The sequence below is a fragment of the Maniola hyperantus genome, chromosome 4 (genome assembly GCF_902806685.2).
Source record: "Maniola hyperantus chromosome 4, iAphHyp1.2, whole genome shotgun sequence".
Lineage (NCBI taxonomy): Eukaryota > Metazoa > Arthropoda > Insecta > Lepidoptera > Nymphalidae > Maniola > Maniola hyperantus.
In genome coordinates, this window is record NC_048539.1 from 9,383,427 (window position 1) to 9,405,632 (window position 22,206).

General features: G+C 36.9%; 2 protein-coding genes across 2 annotated transcripts in view; one reads left to right on the plus strand and one right to left on the minus strand.

Moving 5' to 3' along the window:
* The window catches only part of Mid1, an 80,414-nt gene extending 68,346 nt beyond the window's left edge, over positions 1-12,068 (minus strand). The window contains exon 1 of the mRNA XM_034985125.2: positions 11,469-12,068. Coding sequence (XP_034841016.2) covers positions 11,469-11,930 — 462 coding nt within the window. The 5' untranslated portion in view covers positions 11,931-12,068. The remainder of the gene's footprint in view (positions 1-11,468) is intronic.
* Positions 12,069-14,437: 2,369 nt separating this feature from the next.
* Positions 14,438-21,969, plus strand: LOC117996973 (lipopolysaccharide-induced tumor necrosis factor-alpha factor homolog). The gene is made up of 3 exons (XM_034985126.2): positions 14,438-14,741; positions 19,140-19,428; positions 20,948-21,969. Exons 1-3 carry the CDS (start codon positions 14,729-14,731, stop codon positions 21,051-21,053), a joined length of 408 nt encoding a protein of 135 aa, XP_034841017.1. The 5' UTR covers positions 14,438-14,728; the 3' UTR covers positions 21,054-21,969.
* Positions 21,970-22,206: the final 237 nt, after the last annotated feature.

Sequence of the window (22,206 nt, forward strand, 5' to 3'; positions counted from 1 at the left end):
GCTAGTTGGAGTTGTTATCAAAAAAGACGCCGCGCTTCGGCTCCACTTCACACTGCAAGTGTGCGTTGCACCTTAGAGTGGCATGCGCGGCGACACGGAGGCTGTAGCGACTGGTGAAGGAAGCGATCGTTTCGGAGGAAACTTCGCTCCGTATCGCCCTAGTCACTCTTTCCGGAAAGGGAGCGTCACCGCGACCGTAAGCAATTTGCCTTTCTTACACTTACACCGGACGAATTGAATTTTATCGAATATCGGTAGAGGATATTAGAATAATTTTTCTAGCGGGAAACATTTCCATGTAACTGGCAATTTTTATTAACTTTATATAAAACTATCCGTGCATACTATTTTGCTGCAATACCTAATTTAGATTTTAGATTTATGAACTATTAACTAATATTATCCTGCGGGTAAACTGAATTACGTGCTCGCTGAAAATGTCACATAATTAATTAATTCAGCTATAAAGTATGAAATGATCACCATCGCAACATATTGCCTACTGAATTTCTTTCATGATGAAAAAGGCAAGAGTGAATAGGCATCTTTTAGGCAAGTGCGCTCCAACCTAGCCCTCATAATTGCTTTTATTATGCATGTTGTCGTCAAGCGCAAGCCAATCTCACAATTTTAAAAAAAAGGTCCACCACGCTGACCAAGTGCAGATTGACAAACTTCACACACCTTTGAAAACATTATTTAGAACTCTCAAGCGTGCAAGTTTCCTCACGACACGTGGCATTAATATATACGCCACAATTATTATTATTAAACATGTCTAGTATATTTTAACGTAGCTACCTCACTGATACTAAATCTTTTTTATTAGTTCCTGTTTCATAAGTTAAGATAAACTCAACTTTATTTGTATGAGTAGCCGCATATACCTAAGTAGGTCAACAAGATATAAGAGTAATAGAGATGGCGAAGTAGGTAAATCTTTGCACTGTGTTGCCAGACTAATTTTTCTGATTAATAATAATGATCTAGTAATAGTATTTTAGTATTAGACTTATTTTATAAAGTATTTAAATTATATCCACGTAAACGTAGGTATAGTATGCGACAGATCAAGATGGCAATCGGGGAGGGGACGCCCCGCACATCCATAAAGCCCCCGCGCTAACCGGGCGAACGCGGGTGACGTGCGGGTGTGCAGGGCATCCCTCCGCCTCATACCCCGATTGCCATCTTGACCTGTCGCAGACTGTATGAAAGGTTAGAATTGAATAGTAGCCATTCAAGCTTTTTAGTAATTCATAGATTTACAAAATTTTTGCGCGTGGAAGTCGATTTTTCAAAATCGATCAAGCCTTGATCACTTCTCATAATATATAATCCTCTCCTGCAAGTGAAAGTCCCTTTAAATTTTTCCATTTCCTTTCCTTTAGAATTTCGAAAATATTGCAACACGTCTGTTTATTAATTTTCAACTTAAAGCCTTGGATATAAGTATAAAAACTGGTTATATGATATAACCAGTTTTTATAAATTTTACTTTAAATCTAACTACTTTTTCAAACTCCTATTTAATACCTTTAAGAGATGAATCTTCAAAGATTATTTCTTAGCAGACGTCTATGTTGTAACAGTACCTATGCTGAATTTCAGCCCAAACCGTGCAGTGGTTTGAGCTGTGCGTTAATAAATCAGTCAGTCTGTCGCTCAGCCAGTCAGTCACATTTTCCTTTTATATGTTCAAATTAGATCACTACCCCTATTACAAATGCGAAAGTGTGTTTGTTTGTTGGTTTGTCCTTCAATCACGGATTGACGTAATTTTTTTTGCATGGGTATAGTTTAAGACCTAGCGAGTGACATAGGCTACTTTTTATCCCGTAAAATCAAAGAGTTCCTACGGGATTTTTAAATCCACGCGTACGAAGTCGCGGGCATCAGCTAGTTTCAAGTGTTCAAGGTGTTTCTGTATTCTGAACACATTAATCTTCCTTTCTTTCACTAAACGCTATTTGTTGTGATCACCAAAATGTACAGCGCTTACTTAAGACATCTAATGACGTAGTGCAGATTTAATGAAGATTTCACAAGAGTTCTTCGGCTGAAAGGTTTCAAGCCATAATTCGCGTCTTTTGTTCCCTTTGTCTCGCGGCACGGCAACTTAAAACGCCAACGTGGGCAATACTTGGCGATCTTTGTTAAAAACTTTTTTCTACTAAACGGGCATACAAAACAATATTGTGGGGAGATTTTTTTTAAAATGCTTTATGATCGTTGCTCACATTGAACACTTTTCTGTTTCGTAATAACATGATCTAACGAAATAAATTTCTCCTGCCTCCTAATCAGAATCCTGCCCTTGCAACATATTATTATATCTAGATAAAATTGTATACGTAAAAATTAAAGCTCTTTCATTTATTTTAAAAAAATATATATATAACAACTCAACTGATAGGCGTACTCAGCTGGCTCGTAATAGACTAGACAGTCGTGCAGCCGTAATGGATTTAGTATTGTCTAGTGGGAGGCTTCGGCCATGGCTAGTTACCACCCCACCGGCAGAGCCGTGCTGCTAAGCGATTTAGCGTTTAGGGGTATGGGTTTAATGAAACTGCCATACCCCTTCCTAGTAGCCCACTTCCATCTTAGATTGCATTATCGCTACTTAGGTGAGATCGCAGTCAAGTCGTAGTCGCAACTTGTATCGGAATAAAAAAAATGTAAATTTTGTTAATAGGACGAGGAAGGGTCGCGTTGTAATCAATTAATTATGTTACCCAGTTCATAATAATATTATACCTGTCCCTTGTTTTTGTACGACTCGCATCTGCTACTTTCTAACGAGAAGTGTAAGTTACAACCAGATTTAAAAACAAAATGAATCAAGACTAGTGAGACGAATCAATTTTCATCCAGAAGCGGAAGGCTTTGAAAAATTCATAATGGTTGGCAACCCTTGCTATTATTAAGTACCTACTAATTCTTCCTATAATCCCTATTGCTAAAATGATATCTATAACAGAATTATAAATGCAAAAGTTTGTTTGTTGGTTGGTTTTTCCTTCAAGGGGGGAGGGGGGGCTTCCAACATCAATGGGAGCGACAGATCGACGTGATTTATTGCATAGATATCAGCGTGGATTTAGTTTTTTTTAATTCCCGTGGAGACTCTTTGTTTTTTTTTTCGGGATAAAAAGTAGCCTATGCCACTCACTCTCTGCCTCATGCCAAAAATTACGCCAATCTGCCGTTTCGTTTCGACGTGATTGAAGGACAAATCTATAAAACAAACACACTTTCGCATTTATATTATTATGGGTAGTGATGAGTACTTAACCATAAAACGCAAGATTCAAAATATTGGGAAAGGTAGATTAAATCATTGCGGGATTCCCACACAACGCATGCGCGGCAGGCACGCCTGCGCACTACCACTTAACCTCAATCCAGACGTGTTTTTGAATGAAACTTCATTCGCAAGGCCCTACGACCGCACTTTGCTTTCAGAACTCCTCAACTTATCCGTTGTTTTATCGAATCTCGACTAACTCATTGCTTACCTACTTCTCACTAAAGAATAAAGATTAATTACTAGGGAAGAGAACAAAAGTATCAGGTGAACATTAGTCCGCGACTTTATGTGATTGAAATCCTTTCTCAGTGGGGGTTTATATTACAAAATTTTAGTTTAAAGTACCTACTTGAAAGTAGTTTGACAAAAAATCAAAAATCAAAACGGATCTTGAAAAAGAAATGATTGTTGTTCCATACAAAATTTGACATCCCCGTTAACCCCTCAGGCAAAAATTTTTTGAAGTGAAACTTCTTTATCCGCGTAGGAAATATTATAGCCCATGGAGGTGATTTTAAGAAAATGGGAAATCTTATGGGTCGTATGTAACTGTAAATATGACGTTATCTTTACTTTGGCTTCAATATTTCTCTTTGAATTAGGTAGTTCAAACACTATTTTTTGAAGAAATGGATATGGGCTAATTAATACCTTAGACATAAAAAAGATGGATTTCAAAAGATGACGCCAATTTCAAATTATTTTCTATTGGACAGAACTTTTCAAAATTGATATCTGGGGAAGGGACCTTGTGATAATAAAAATGAAATTATTGTCAAATTTTTAAAAAGTAGACGCCTTGAAATTTTTTGCTATTGTACCGAAATCTTTCAAAATCTACATATAAATACATATCGGTTTGTATTGGGGGTTAAGTTTATAATAAGAAAGGAAACTACTTATTGCCAAAATTTTAAAAATGTCTCCTGATTAATGAGCGTGTGTATTATTTGGTAACAAGTACTCAGACAAACCAAAAAAGTTTCACTTCTTCCGCATGTAATTGCAACCATTCTTTTTAATATTGGAACACGTGTTTAGTATCATATGTTTCAAAATTAGAAAGTGTTCATCGTAACTTTGAGAAATAGTTTTCCATACAAACTTTACCACCCCTTTTCACACCGTAAGGACGGAATTTCAAAAAATCCCCCCTTAGCGGATTACTAGGTAGCTACTCATTAAATAGTTTCTTCATTCAAATTTAAAATCTAGGTCCACCGGTTAGGTTGCGGATTGTCAATCAGTTAGCCACGGTAGGTATAGTACGCGACAGGTTGAGATGGCAATCGGGGTATAAGGCGAGGTAACGCCCCGCACACCCACACATCACCCGCACTCGCCCGCACCGGTATAGCACGGGGACTGTGCGGGTATGCGGAGCGTTCTCTCCCCGATTGCCATCTCGACCTATTGTCGTCTATAGATATTGCTGTAGGTTATAAAGATTAAGTGTGGTTTTGATATTTTTGAGGACTTCATTTAATACTTTTCGTCTTTATTGTTTGATCTTTTTTTACCATAAAAACGTCTACCGTTTGAAATGATGATGAAAAAAAAATCTTCTCGTATTAGCAGAACAGTTACTGAATAAACGATCTTGCGGAGTAGAAACTTAAGTAACCTATAAACCTACGAGCAATCGCCCACAACTAGTCTTTTACGTTATTTATTTATTAGATACAGTTAGCTAACTAGCTGATGCCCGCGTTGATTTAGATTTTTTTTAAAACTCGTAGGAACTCTTTGACCTTCGGGTTCTGAGATAAAAAATCGGTCAAACTGATTGATCGTGAAATGGTGACAGACAGACACACTTTTGCATTTACAAATAATATTAATATGGACATAAATAGAGCCCACAGCAATTATTTTTAGTGTTCCGTACCTCAAAAGGAAAAAAGGAACCCTTATAGGATCACTTCGTTGTCAGGTATGTCGTGTTTGCCAAGAAACTTGTAGGGTACTTCCCGCTGACCTAGAATCATGAAATTCAGCAGGTAGGTAAAATCCGAAAAACGTGAATTTGTTGTTACATCACAACAAAAAATTAAAATGTATTCATGAACAAATAATAAATATTACATATAGCACATATTATTATCACTAGGTACCTACCCATATTATAAAGGCAAGTGTGTTTATTTGTTGGTTTGTCCTTCAATCACGTCGCAACTAAACAACACCGTATTGACGTGATTTTTGCATGTGTATAGTAGTTAAAGACCTGGAGAGTGATAAGGGCTACTTTTATGCCGGAAAATCATAGAATTTCCACGGCATTTAAAAAAACCTACGCAGACGAAGTTGCGGGCATCAGCTAGTAATATATAAGCCAGTGCAGGTCTACTAGTAGTGTTGTCATGCTATAATTTTTATACTTTTTTAAGTTAACATATGAGAATGGAAGAAGGGTATCGCTTCTCAATGAGGAGATTTCCAGGCAACGTTCGAGAAAATTCTCATAGATGGCACTGAATATATTAACACCACTAAAGACAAAAATAATACCTATATCTATATCATATACCTATGCTTTAAATTTTTAAATTTAAATCGGATGCGAAATTAATTAATTACTTCTATTATAGTTCACAGGTTTTGTGGGGAAGAAACGTAAGGAAAATTGCAGTGCACGCTAGCTCTTACTCTTCATCTATGTCATTGATTGACACGACCTAAACATTAAAGCATAGATCATAAAGATATAGGTATTATTTTTTCTCTTTCGTGGCGACCTATGCGAAATATTCAAGAGACATCTATGAAAATTTTATTGAAGCTGTCCCTGAAATTTCCTCATTATAGGTACATGTTCTTAGAATATAAATTAATGTGACTAGACCATAGCATATTGTTATACGTTTTACATTTAAATAAAATCGAAGACTAGTCTCATTTAAAACAAACTAATTGACACCCGGGAGAGGGTGTCAGCTACGAACTATCCGACTCAAACAAACAATGCGAGTTAACGGGCTAGCAAACGGCTGAAAGCTTTCTAGTGTCTCGAATGCAGCCTGTAGGTGATCTGCTTGAATAGCAAATGGCTACTGACACGCTACAGGACAAGGTGTCAACGAACTGTGTTACATACAATGTGTAACTATAGTATAGGGTTGCCGCCTTCCAAACATATTATTATAGGTAAATAAATAAGGTGTGCAACAAAAGCTACGCATAATAGTTTTACCTAAATTCTTCTGTAAAAAGCTTAATAAAACTGTGTGTTTTTGTATTATATATTAGTGTAAATTTTTTTTGTATAGGTAATTCTGTTGGTGTTTCTATAAAATAAAGAGATTAGAGCAAAAGGTTAAAGTGGTAAATGCTCACAATTTATAAAGAGCTTCAAGTAAATAAATAATGTTTGACTAGGTATAAAATGAATAATTCAAACTTTGTCATCTTATTTAAAACCTGAGAGGAACAGGCGCAACTTTAACCACTGAAAATTGAGGAAGTAGTGACGATTGCATAACAAAGGACTACGAAAATCGACTCTTTGGCGTTTTTAAATTTTGTTATAGTATTTTAGTAACGTACTTGTGGTTAATTGTCATTAGTCATGTTTCAAATACTATAGAGCACCTAGCAAGGTTCTTCTAAGAAAATACTTCGCATTAAGTACCCAAAGAAATGAAGAAGATCTTCAACAAAACCACAATAACGTGCCGTGACTAAGTTAGCGAAACTTTATCATGCCATTTCTTCTTCAGGCGTGCTGGGTGATTTTGGGATGGGTAAAAACTTCGCGTCACCGACATGCTTATGTCGAAGCTGTCGAAGCTGTCGTGCATCGAAGTGCATCTGATAGATGTAAAAAGAAACTAATGAAATTTTAATTTTTGATGCCAGAATTAATTTAAAAATCTAAAAAAACACTGTTATTTCATAGAATTAAAGTTTTAATTTTGTCAGCAGTTCCCATTGACTCTCAATTTTTATTGTTGTAATAAGTTTTTCTTTCTAAATATTCTAAACTAGCCATTTCTTACATATCCATAGATTCATACAAATAAAATCAATAAAGGCTTTAGCTTTGGCTTTATATAAAGTATTATGAAGTATTAATTAAGGCTTATTTTATGAAGTATCAATAACTCCATATTCCTAAAGTGGTAGATACCTTTTCATTTTAATCGCCAGAATTTATCTATTTAATACCTATGTATTTTTTTAACAACAAAAACGGATATAAAAGAACTTTATTTAAAACTTTGAGTCCAGCGAAAAAATATCCATTCAATTCGCGTCCTTTTAAATTATTTTACGTAAGGACCGCGCTGCAGTGATACCGCTAGAGCGTGAAAATCCCGAAATGGGTTTTTTATTTATGCCAGGCTAGTTTGCCCTCACATTATACCAAATGTTTTCACCTGTCAATGACAGAAATGCGTAATTTATTAAATTCCGCCCGACCCAATTCGTAGTTCTTTACTACAATGTCCTCCCCAGGGACCTGGTTTCATATTCATTACTTATACGGAAGGTGACGATTATTACAAAACTTACCTACACGTGTATTTAATTTATTTTTATTATCATAGTATTAGTCCTACCTCTGAAGGAAAAAGAAAAATTGTACTTATTTTTTACCCGACTGTGTTTTTAGATGAAATTTTATTATAATCTTATAGTCCGGGACGCGACGCAGCGTTGCAATGTCGTGGTGTTGACATTCCGCTCAAGTTCTGTATTAAATGATAGTTTGAACATAACTACCTATTTAAAAAACCAAGTATCATCGGTTGTTTGCGTCTGGATAGATCTATAGCTATGAGAAAATTGGAAACATTTTATGTACTTATTAGCTCCTAGAAAACCCATTATTAGCTGTTAGTTACCTAATTTTAAGATTATTAAGATCAATTTAAGCTGTCGGTTTTCCAACGAAAACAAAAATAACTATTGGAAATAAAATTCAGTAGGTACTCTTAAAAAATTGGAGTAGCTCACGCTTAAATCCTTAGATGGGCAATAGAAATCGATTCTAATAGAAATGTGAAGGATAAAATATTACGAATAAAATGTTTCGAAAAGTTAATCTAAGTACCTACTACAAAAATGTAGGTACAGGTACACCTTCTAATATAATATCCAAGAACCGAGCACAACAAGCATGATACTTACTGAAAAAACCCGTTGTCTCTATACATAGGTCAAATAAATATTTGGGGTTTTTAAATAGCAAAAGGATCAAAAGAATTATAGAAAAGACAATTGTCGCTATTTTATCTGATTATGAAAGGCCAGATGCTCTTCATTAAGGTAAGTAAGTAAATGTAAGCTTCACATATACTTATCATTTTTACGCATATTTATCGGGATTAGGTTAACATTGTGGCTAATTCCATTGTACACAATCTCTAAACTAAACTAAAATGGAACGTCTAAATCTATTGCTATCCCTTTCATAATGTTGCTTGCGGAAAAGGATAGCACAAGATTTAGACCTGGTAATTTAGTTTAGTTTAGAGATTTTGTACAAGAGAATTGGCCCCATTGGGGCTAATTCCTTTGTACACAATCTCTAAACTAAACTAAAATGGCACGTCTAAATCTATTGCTATCTCTTTCATAATGTTGCTTGCGGAAAAGGATAGCACTAGATTTAGACCTGTTAATTTAGTTTAGTTTAGAGATTGTGTACAAGAGAATCGGCCCCATACACTTCTTTTAAATTTTATCATATTATTATTATAAGTAGATACACAAAACATACAGAGGTACTTGGCAATATCTAAAAATGGTGAAGTAAAATAGAAAGATAAAATAAATCTTGAAAGAATGTCAAAAACTTGTTAATTGACATGCATCAGCTGTTAATTGGTAATCCAACTTATTTGTGTTATGCTACCTGCTCTTCCAGATATGTTGTTAGAAAATAAGTCTAAATTGAAAAGAGTCTATTTTAGAATAAATGAAAGGCTTTCGAATATCTACTACAAGATTGCTATAGAAGGTGCTTTATTGGAACGTGGGTGAGTCCGATTCTTTCTTATACCCATCGCTAACTCTACCCTACGACGTCTTTTATACTCGATGTAAGTACCTCATACCTAAGGTACTACGTACGAACTTCTATTGAACGAAAATGGTTGCCGATTTTTGAATAAGTAAGTATTATATTTATTTTTAAGTAAGTATTATATATTCTATATTCTTCTATATTTTTGAGTAAGTATTCTAAACTTCTTTAGACGCGTTGGGCGATTTTGGTAAGAACTTCAAGATCGCGACATGCTAATTTTAGCAACCTTAATAGGTTGCTAATATTTTAGCGTTTAAACTACCGTGAGTGATTTCCATTATAAATAATAACTAGTCGGGCTAACGGTGACTATACACGTGAGGTTGCTAATAATTGCTAATACTTAATAGATTCCATTTTTAACTTAGGTTGCGATGGTCAGAGTATGAATGAATGTATAAATAAATATACTTTTATTACACACCACAAATTATTACCTACAGAAAAACACACATATAAAGTAAAATAAAAATATTATAAGCAGGTACAATTGGGCGGCCTTAAGTACCTAGTGATCTCTTTCCCGCAACCAAAGTGGTGTAACGGACACTCTTTAGAATATCAGCAGTAGGATGGTGCACTTATATACCTTCATTAATTTGTAGTACCTATTAAAATAAATAAATACATATATATATACTATGATATATATACAATAATATATACTGTAAATAATTATATTATGTATTATAATACATATTAACAAAACAAATATTATATAAAAATAAAATAAATAAAATAAAGTTACAAGTATAACAATAAAATATGATACATAAATAAATGGAAAATCCTCACAATATTATTAAAAACTTTACAGTGAAATACCAATAAACGCAATGCATTACTATGTTGCTAAATTGATTGTGACAGAAAGTGATATTTACCTCCTAACAGCTCCCCTGCCAATTTTTTTTTTGTTTCACAAAATCACTATACCTACGTCGTCACATTGACAGCCTAGTGTCAGAAACCTCGTAAGTCCCAAAAACAACTTTTCAACTCAATCGCAATATGAATGCTGCGCGTAGGTACCTACGCATAGGGAACGAACCAATTGAGTATAAGTAAATAAATAAATAAAAATCTTTTTTATTCGAATAAACTTTTACAAGTACTTACGAATAGTCGGATGCATCTACCACTGGTTCGGAATGCCTTTCCTACCGAGGATATAGGATAACTATAAATGGGCACAAATAAACAAACGTTCATTTTTAGGGTTATGTACCCCAAAAGTATAAACGGAACGGAAATAGGAGCACTTCGTTGTCTGTCTGTCTGTATAAACCTGAAACCTATAAGTAGAGTAATTCTCGTTCGTAGAGAATCATGAAATTTGGCAGGTAGGTAGCTCTTATAGCATACAAGGGGAAAAACCGAAAACCGTGAATTTGTGGTTACATCACAAAAAAAATTTAAATGTGTTCATGAACAAATAATAAGCATTTTCAACTTTCAAAGTAAGATTAATATACCAAGTGGGGTATCATATGAAAGGACTTTATCTGTACATTCTAAAACAGATTTTTATTTACTTTATGCAATGGCATGGCAATTATATGAATAAAAACCGGCCTACGGAACCCTCGGTGCGGTGACTCGTATTTGGCCGGTTTTTATTCATATAATTTTCTACAGTAAACAGGCCAAAAATAACAATCCTACTGGTAGAAATGAAACTACAAACCTTGTAAAAAATCTAACACCTACTTACATATTACATTCATTCGTTAGTTTAGTTGATGGCACAATCGATAAGCTTGGACGAATAAGATTGGCGAGGTATTTAATTTACTCGTATATTCCTTCATTAGTAATAAGGTAGGTACCCATATTTCGTTCATCTCCTTAAGTGACTAACCAAGAAGATCGATACCTGCCTATAATCACAATCACCGAACCAGACACAGGTCACGACATAATTATTTATGTCATGCGAAACAATTTTATTTGTACTTACACGGTACAGGTTGTACCTACTTTAAGAATGTTCTCTTGGGTAGCTCCAAGCAGATCAGCTTCGTTTAGATTCATACACGTAATGCATTTACGGGTCATTATGATTCCTCCGTAACCTAATGAAAGCAACCATCATTCATGTGATCGCGTTGGAGCACTCACCTGACACTCGTGACACGTGTGTACGGAGTAGGACTGGTCGCAGTCATAGCGTTGGAGGATGTAGGCGAAGTCGCAGTGCACGCGCGCGACCATCGCATCGAGGGCGAGCAGGTCGTGCAGCGTGCGCTCGCAGCGCTCCCCGCCGGCCAGCACGTCGGCGCGCGCGCCGCGGTCCAGCGCGGAGGCGGGCGAGCGCTCGCAGCAGGCGCGCAGCCGCAGCTCGGCCAGGCGACGCGCTCGCGCTGCCGCCCCCAGCGCGCACAGCGGTCGCACGTCGCGCCCCGCCAGCGTCTCGGCGCCGCCGCTGCCGCACGCGTGCCGCTCGCCCTCGCCGCACTCGGCGCCCGCGCCTTCCTCCTCCAGGTCGCACGCGCTCAGCCAGGGGTTCAGGCGCGCGAGCGGACTCACGGCCAGGCCCGCGGCCGCCATCAGCAGCAGCAGCAGCAGCGGCGGCGCTCGCATGGCGGGGGCGGCGCCGCTAGCGGGGGCCGGCCCGCCGGGCGCGGCGCTGCCTCATACCGCATCGCGCATGGCGACCTACTCGCGCGGCCCGGGCCGCGGGGCCGCCGCGCGGGGTGGGCGCGCCGCCATGTCGCTCGCTCGCCGCTCGACTGACTCCCCCCGGGCGCACATCGATCGCCCCGCGCCCCGCGCCCGCTGCGCGCGCCCCTACGGCCTCTGCTGCCGTTATGTAACCTGCGCGCGCAGCTCTGGTCCCGACTGCCCTCCGCCCTGCGCGCGTGGCGGCCGCCCTCTAGCGGCGCTGCGCCGGCGAGCCGCCCGCCCTACCGCCGCGCCGTAACATCCCACACCGGGACGACGAAAACGTTTCATGACAACTTTATCACCCATGTAGGATAACAGATGGCGTCTTCCTACAATTACCGAAACTTAGCGCCATTTATGAAACACTTCTCGTAGATTTACAGTTTTAAACATTGAATATCAGTATAGTTTAAGCACTGCCACCAGTTTGGCCACTACACCGTTTCTAGTTTCTACCGAAATGCAAGCGTTTTATAGAATACTAGTTTATGCTCGCGACTTCTGCATCCACGTGGACTACACAGATTTCAAACCCCTATTTCACCCTCTTAGGAGTTGAATTTTCTAAAATCCTTTTTTAGCAGATGAGGGTCATAATCTGCATGCCAAATTTCGGCCCGATCCGTCCAGTAGTTTGAGATGTGCGTTGATAGATCAATCAGTCAGTCAGTCAGCTTAACAGTTAGCTAACCTAACCTAACCCCCTTAAGGGCGTAGTTTCAAAGAAAAATTAAATACTTACGTATTTCTCGAGTTTTGACCGAACTAATTTTCATACATTTTAATAATTTACTTGAAAAATGACAAATTTTCATACAAACTTTTGTCCCCTATTAGCTAAGGTTATGCTGATGCCCTATGTACTTTATGCGCGTGGATTTTTAAAAATGCCGTGGGAACTCTTTAATTTTCCGGGATAAAAAGTAGCCTATGTTACTCTCCCGGTCTTTAACTATAGCCATGCAAAAATCACGTTATTCTGTTGCTGGGTTGCAACGTGATTGGAGGACAAACCAACAAACACATTTTCGCATTAATAATATGGGTAGTGATTTTACCTCCTGAAATATTTCGTAGTTTATAGTACCTACCTAACGGAACCTACTGTAAAAAAATCTAGTTTCTAAATTCAGCGGTTTAGGCTGTGCGTTGGTAGGCATGTGCTTTTTATAAGTAAGTATACATTTTAGGTATAAGTAGACCCAATTGAAATAGGATACAATAACGAAGAAAAGAACATTTTGCATGGTAATGTAATCTACCTAGGTATACCTATTATTAGGTACCAAATAATATAGATACGCTAGGTAGGTATGGCCACACAAATTGCAGATTCATGGTGGTCCCATAATGTTAACAATTTGTATGCTAACCGTGGTTAAACTTGCACTTTCAATATACAGGGTGACAGGTAAAACATCACTATTCTGTTGATACTGTAATTCTGTAGTTCGTGCTGGCTGCTGGTACATTATTAGTTGATAATTATTATTATCACCACGATGATGGATTTCCTGCGTACTAGAGCATTATTAGGTATACGGCACTGGCTTAGTAGGTTTTTCCTGATAGGTAGATGAATCGACATCCAGTGGACATTTTCAGAACTAGGGCGATTTCGTAAAACCTGCATCAATCATTATTACAGTCTCAATTGTTCTGATTGGCTGAATTTATGCGATTCATGTTGCAACAATGTACTTACCTACTGTAGCCAATTAGTGAGCGAGCGTCAACCAATCGGAGGTGATTGCTATCGTGACATTGTAGCTGTCATTCTAACCGCAATCGAGCAGCAGAATACAATAAGTGTTTTCTATCTAATAAATAGTCATTTTATGAAAATTATTTATGGTACCTTCTTTGTCAACTTATTGTCGAATAATAAATAAACTTGAAGCTCGCCCGACTTCAACGTACCTACATAATACACGTGTAGAAACAAAAGTTATTTTTTACTTTGTAGTGGTTTTGGAAGTCGGTTTTTTTAAATTTTTTTTATCTAAATATCCTATGATAAATGGTCCCTATTTGAGTTACACTATTGTAAGTATGATAATAATATAACATTTCGACTTTCTGTACAAGGCATCAACGGGATCGTTTTACCGGTCACCCTGTATTAGTGAACAGTGTAGTGCTATTTTGATGACAATCGAAACAAAGATAAGTAGGTATTGCATTCACTAACGATTTTGGCCATGTCACCCACGACTCGCCATTCTGGCGCTCCGTTGCGCAAAATGGAGGATGGGTTAAATTAGCTTACCTGACCATCACCACGATTGCTTATGTTAATTAATCGCAAATTGAGCGCTATATTTAATTTATAGTTTGACGTATAATTATGGTGACGCAGGCGCATGTCGTTTATCTCTGTCGCTCTACTGAGATGTCCCTTTCTCGCTAGCCTTATGTTGAAACCCGCGGCTCGGAGTGCATTGGCATTCACTCGCGCTGTAAGTACAATTCTCGCGTCATCAAGTAAACAAGTTTTCCACACACGGAACACGGAGATTAGTCGTGTTTTACCTTTTATAACATTTATCCGAAGAACATTATTGTGATACAGTTGGCAGAAAATCCAGAAAAAAAACAGCCTTTTTCTTTTATTGAAAGTTGAAACATTCCTATACCTATTTGGCGAATTGGCATGAGTCGTGTACTAGCTTTGAAATATTAAGAAATCAGTGCAAAGGTTATATTTCATCATAATGGACGCAACCAGTAAGTCACTATTTGTTTAAAAAAATAAAAAGTTAGATTTAAAAAATACTAACATTTCTAGTCAAATCATTTATTTAAGTAGTAGGTATAACTTTTCAGTTAATGTTCAATACAACCGTATTTTAATAAGATGCCAATGTTTGAAACGGTTTCTGATCCTATGTTATGAAAACTCTTTGTCAGTAATTAACTAGATTGTATCGAATAATATTATGTTATTTTATTACGCCACGGTTTAATTTATGGCTTATGTTAGATTGCCATTTTTTTTTTCTTACGATTAAACAATACCCAGATGTTACGTAAAGTTTGGTCGTGCTCTACTTAAGTAAGTAGGTAGTTGCAATTATTGAGAATTTCAACAAAAAAATTAAGCTGTAAAGTTAGGAGTGCTTAGATAATAAATCTAGAAGTGTTTCATATTTCCTATGTACCTATTTCTCAACTTCTTGCGCCTTTTCAAGACGAAAATATCAAACAAGTAACCTAGATACTTATATAAACTATTTTAAAATTGATTATTATGTTTACCTACCCAATTTAAGAATCTCTACTTCAAAGATATTGTACCTACTTAGTCTAATTTAAAAAAAAAAATGTATTTATAAATTACAGAGACAAAACGTATCTAAGTATAGGTACCTAGTGTGCCCCATATTATGTTTCGCATCATCATCATCATGATCAACCCATCACCGGCTCACTACAGAGCGCGGGTCTCCTCTCAGAGTGAGAAGGGTTTTTGGCCATACTTAGTCTACCACGCTGGCCATGTGCGGATTGGTAGACTTCACACACCTTTGAGAACATTATGGAGAACTCTCAGGCATGCAGGTTTCCTCACGATGTTTTCCTTCACCGTTAAAGCAAATGATATTTAATTAATTAAAACGCACATAACTCCGAAAAGTTAGAGGTGCGTGCCCGGGATCGAACCCCCGACCTCCGATTAGAAGGCGGAAGTCCAAACCACTAGGCTTTCACAGCTTGTGAGCAGAGAGTCAGCAGCTATGTTTCGAGTAGTTTACTATATTTCAAACTAAGGTCAAAGAATAGTGAAATGGCATTATGTAGGTTACATTTTATTTTACTAAAAACTGTATTAACGTTCTTTCATTTTAACGAAGATCTTTAAAATAATTCCATAAAGTAGATAGCTTTCTGTCCTTGATGATAACTGTGTTGTGCAAGTTACTCATTGGAGCAAGATAAAATGCGAAATTACAATATTGATCGAGCTAAGCCGAATAACTAAAATCCTATCCTACAAATGTGTTGTATATTTAGATTTTAACAGCTTATTTTTATGTTTGTTTGGCCCACGCTCGATAGGGGCCCACTAGTCGCAGCCACCAAATCACCAAACTATACCTAAACGACCGACCGCTATTTGATTACCGAAAATCCTATTTAATATTTATTTCTATAAAATCAAAGGTCAAAAAGGCCCTCTCAAATATAGGACCATAGAGATTGTTAACCAGTCAAGACTGACTTATAGCCGAGCCTTCTTGTTTTTACCTACTCTGTCAAGATCATAGGGGCCCCGTTATTCTAATGTGCCCAGGGCCTCCAATAGGTTAAAGACGGGTCTGAATAGAAGCTGTGATAGCCTAGTGGTTAGGACATCCGCCTTCTAATCGGAGGTCGAGGGTTTGATCCCGGGCACCTTTAACTTTTCGGAGTTATGTGGGTTTTAAGTATCTAATTAAATATCACTTGTTTTAATGGTGAAGAAAACCATCGTGAGGAAACCTGCATGCCTGAGACTTCTCCATAATGTTCTAAAAGGTGTGTGAAGGCTAAAAAGTCGCGCATGGCCAGCGTGGTAGACTGCTGTCTGCTATGGGCTAAACCCTTCTCACTCTTAGAGGAGATCCGTGCTCTGTAGTGAGCCGGCGATGGGTTGATCATGATGATGATGATGATATTGTTATATCCGTCTCCTATACAAGCCACCTATCTCTGTGCAAATCAGCCGTTGAGCCATGAAAAGGTAACAAAACGACAAAAACAAAAAGACAGCTGAAACATTTTCGCAATTTTATAAGTAGGTATGTATTGTGTAGTATTAGGACAATTATACGTAAGTTATACTAACAACTAGGAAGGGATGTTTAATTTAGTTTTTTTTTTCATTTTCTGTTTTTAGGGTCCCATACCAAAATATTTATAAGGAATATTTAACCCTTATGGTGCTACTACGTCCGACCGTTCATCTGTCCGTCCGTCATAGCTGCTTATTTCAGTAACCATACCTATGCTATCGACTTGATATTTGGAATAGCCTTATTGTAGGTAACTGAAAGAATTCAAAAACATTGATACAACTTTTAAACAATATTTGTAGATATTGGGTTTTCCGCATCCTAACTAATAATATGATGACAACGCAATAATTTGCTCAATTGTTTGTAAAAGTATCACGGTTTAAAATAACACAATGTGACTATACAATGAATCATTTGCTATGTTTTTCAACTTTCATGATTTCCCGTTATATATTAGATACAGTAATAAATAATTAGATGCTTAGGTACATAATGTGCTGTCAACTTTGATCACGTAGATAGTTAGGTATGTGGATAACTAACATAATGTGTCTACCTACATTGAGTTAGATAACGAACTATCGATTTGCGGTGAGACTAACAAGTTCAGGCTCATTTTATATTTCAACAGATTCGGAATTCTTCAATAAATTTTGTATATTAAATCACATGAACAACCCTCCTCCTCCTTTCAGAATGAGAAGGATTTAGGCAATAGTCTTCCACGCTGTCCCTGTGTGGATCGGTAGACCCACACACCTTTGAGAGTATATTATGGAGAACTTTCAGGCATGCAGGTTTGCTCAAGATGGTTTCCTTCACCCTAAAAATAAGTTAATTGCTTCAAACGAATATAGGTACTTAGCTCCGAAAAATTAGAAGTGCGTACCTGAGATCGACATATTGTATAAAAGGCCGAGGTCTTACACTAGGCTATTATCGCTTCACACATCACCGTTACCTATGTACAGTACGCGGCAAAAAGTAATGTACATCGGCCTTTAGAATGACATTAATTCAGCTTTGTAGAGCGTTGTCTCTGTCACTTATACCTATATGACGTTTTGTCAGTCTCAACGACAGAGACAACGCTCTACAAATCTGCTATCTCCTTATAAAGGTACATTACTTTCTGTCACACATTAATTTTTACTGAATGCGATTTGGATATTATTTTATCTTACAATGTATAAATCTCTCTCTAGCAAAACCAAATACCTAAGTCATTGCCAAAATAAAATTAAGCAGTTTTTTAATTTTTAACGCTTTCCGTTTTCGCAAACCTTGGCTTAGATACGGCTCGAATAACTCGATGTTTTAAAACAATTTTTCGTCATACACGCGCTTAGAGGATATGAATAGACGATTCTGAATAGAGGAAAATCTTACATAATAGTATAATTATCCATACTAATATTACAAATACAAAAGTGTGTCTGTCTGCTGTCTGTATTTTATCTTTTCACGACCATCCATTTAACCGAACACAAAATTTGGTTCAGAGATTGCTTACATAGCATCCGCGAGCCGGCATAGACTACTTTTTATCCTGAAAAATCAGAGTTCCCACGAGATTTTAAAAACCTAAATCCACGCAGACAAAGTTGCAGGCATCATCTAGTTTGTTATAATTAGGTATTCATAATGGCACAAAAATGTACACATTATGGAATTCAATGTGTTAATTAGTAATTTGTTCCAAACCACGCTTAGTTAATGAAGAGGATTTATAACGAAACGAAAAACGGGAACAAAAAAAACCATTAAGATGTGTTTTTAAATTAAATAGGTACTTATAAAAACATTAAAGTTTTTGGAAATTGTAAATTATCCACATAATAAATAAATCTTAGAAAGTTAGTATTACTATTTCAGATATAAAAACAAAAGATTCTAGATATTTGGAGCAATTTTTGGATTTTTTCTCTATCGAAGAAAATGTATCCAACTGTGTTTCTCTTGTAATTAACGAATTAAGACTAACAGCCCTTTCACACTGCGTCCAGTTTTTTGCAGGATCCCGTTTTCTGCAGGATCCCGTTTGATGGCGAATGTGTTTATATGCTAGGCGGGATGCTCGTGTGAACGCTAGCATAAAAACACATTCACCATCAAACTGGATCCTGCAGAAAACGGGATCCTGCAAAAAACTGGACGCAGTGTGAAAGGGCTGCTAATCAATTATGTAAGGTCGGTACAACATGTCTTTTTCCACCCTCTTCTGTCATCCGTCAACGTGTTATTATCCACCCCTTTTAATGTCTTTAAATGTTTTTTTAAAATGTTAATTTAAATGTGTGTTGTCCTTTTAAATGTCTGTTACGTAATTTTATTTCTTTATTTTCAGTGGAAAACAAAATGGGCCTACCACCGCCGTACGAGCAACTGCCACCAAACCCTGCTCCGCCACCGTCATACTTCGCCAGTGCGCCACAACCACCGCCCATCGTCCCTGTACCACCTCGCACTGTCGTAGTCACTTCAACGAATGAAACAAACCCTACTTCAATAAAACTGGGCCCTGGTCGTACGGGCATTATGTGCCCCAACTGCCACCAGTCCATCGTGACAAGAGTCCATTACGTGTCTAACAATCGGACGCATATCGTATCAGCTGGTCTGTGTATAATTGCTGGGTACGTCACTCCATTTTCTCAACTTTTACAAAAAATAATTGTAACATTCTTTACGTTCGTATTATATATTCTGTGGTTCGGTCTTAAAATTTATTTGTGATCTCTAAGTAGTATGAGATACTTCATCATCATCTATATAAAAGTCCTGACTGACTGACTGACTGACATATATATCAACGCACAGCCTAAACCGCTGGTCCTAAAGACATGAAATTTTGAGGGTCTATTCTTTGTAAAGAGTAGGTATCCACTAAGAAAGGATTTTTCGAAATTCCACCCCTAAGTGGGTTAAATGGGGGATGAAAGTTTGTGTGGAAGTTATTTGCATGAAAATTGGTATTTGGGTTTTCGATCACAAATGAAGAAATACGTGTTTCAGGATTTGTGGAAAATTCGCCCATAAGGGTGGTAAAATAGGGGATGAAAGTTTGTATGGGAAAGTTTAATAGTTTTAATTATTGATATTATAATTAACTCGAAATTTGGAAAGTAGGTATTTTCTTGTGGTTAGGTGTCAGCTAAGAAACGACTATGAGAAAATCCCCCCTAAAGGGGTGAAATGGGGGTTGGAAGGTTATATGTGTTATTCTGTGCTGTTCAGACTTCAGAGTGCGCGTCCTGATGTTATAATGTTTGTTTCTGAAAAAAATGCCATTTGTTTCCTGTAGGCCACGCGGGCGAAGCCGCGGGCAGAAGCTAGTTGATTATATTATTACTAGCTATTATATTATTACTAGCTGATGTCCGCGACTTCGTCCGCGTGGATTTACATTTTTCAAAATCCCGCGGGAACTGTTTGATTTTTGGGGATAAAAAGTAGCATATGTGTTAATCCAGGGTATAATCTATCTCCATTCCAAATTTCATCCAAATCCGTTCAGCCGTTTTTGCGTGATTGAGTAACAAACATCCAAACATCCACACTTTCACATTTATAATATTAGTAGGATATATAATTGGGATTAGGTAAAATCTTAAAAATTACTGAAATGGTTAAACTTCCTTGTGCAGTTCGAAATCATGTATACCTATATATGTATAATAGGTAAGTAGTCAGATGTAGTTGCATTAAATAACTGTTTTAAAATTTACGAGAAGTGAGGTCCTGTAATAACCTAGTGAAGCTGTGATAGCCTAGTGGTTAGGACTTCCGCCTTCTATAATCGGAGGTCGGGGGTTCGATCCCGGGCACGCACCTCTGACTTTTCGGAGTTATGTGCGTTTTAATTATTTAATTATCACTTGCGGTGAAGGAAAACATCGTGAGGAAACCTGCATGCCTGAGAGTTCTCCATAATGTTTTCAAAGTGTGTGAAGTCTACCAATCCGCACATGGCCAGCGTGGTAGACTATGACCAAAACCCTTCTCACTCTGAGAGGAGACCCGTGCTCTGTAGTGAGCCGACTTATTAAAGTTATATTTACACAAGACTATATTTTTTTTCTATTTAATTTTATTTATTTATTTATAAGCATTAAAATGTTATAAGAATTAACAGTATAATTATTTGTTTTACAGGTGCTGCTGTGGCTGTTTTATCCCATATTGTATGAAGTCCTGCAAAACAGCAAATCACTATTGTCCGAAATGTAGAGCTTTTGTTGGTTCTCATGTACCTTCGTAATTTATTAAATGACTGGAGATCGCTTACACTTAATATTAAAAAAAAATTGTAAGTAAATTTATTGGCTAACGTTTATAAATCTAGTGGCAGAAACATTCGAATTTAAACTTGTAAATCTTAGATAGATATTTGAGTAACATCTTTTAGAGATATTTTTGCGCTGCTAAGTCGTATGTATACTAAAATTGTTTTTGAGTTTTGACTAAATTTTTGCGTCACTTGCATTTTAGAATAATGATTTTTTTCCAAATAAAAAAGAAATATCTATGAACAGTTTGAGATAGGTAACAACTGCAACAAGTTAGTATTGAAATCTGTGAATATTCGGTAGATATACCTACCTTACCTACCTAATACCTACATCGAATTATACTTAGTATAAATTAAAACACTTTAAACTTTAAATTGTATTGGCAAATGGATTCATGAACATAACACTATTTTATAATCTTCTTACTGCTGAAAGCATACTTAATTACTTACTTAATATAAATTTTAACACACGCATGTATTTTTATCAGTAGGTAACGTTTTTAAAGACAGACTTTAATACTTAACACAAAACAGGGATCATAATCCCGATTCTCGACCGGATATTACGTCGCCAACGAAGTCAATAAAATGATTTTATTTGCCACGTTAGATTAAGTTTATTTAGTTTATAAACATAATATTACTTCTAATGGTTGAAGGTACACAATACTTATACAACGAAATTTAATTGTATTTAATTATTTATAAAAAAATATATAAATTTCCTACAGTAAAATATGTAAATACGTACTTATGTAAAACTTTTCTGTGATATATTTTGTGTCTTGATATCAGTGTGTTTTTTAGATATCTATTTGATTAAGTTATGAAATATAGGTACTTTAATAGGTACGTTTTAATAAATCCTTTAAATAATAAAGAAGCATTTTTCTTACTCTACCCTACATAGTACGCAGGAGCAATAAAAATCGCAGTTTTGATTTTTGGCGACCATTAAAAGTCGAGACACGGTGCACGGCGTTGCAGTGCAGGAATTCAAAAGGTGCGCCTTTTCTTTTAGTGTTTTCAAGAATCAAAATGTATAACAGCTGAGCTCACTGCCATAATTCGAGGCTACATCGAGGCAGAGTTGCAGCAGCATCGAGTCAGAGGCGCAAGA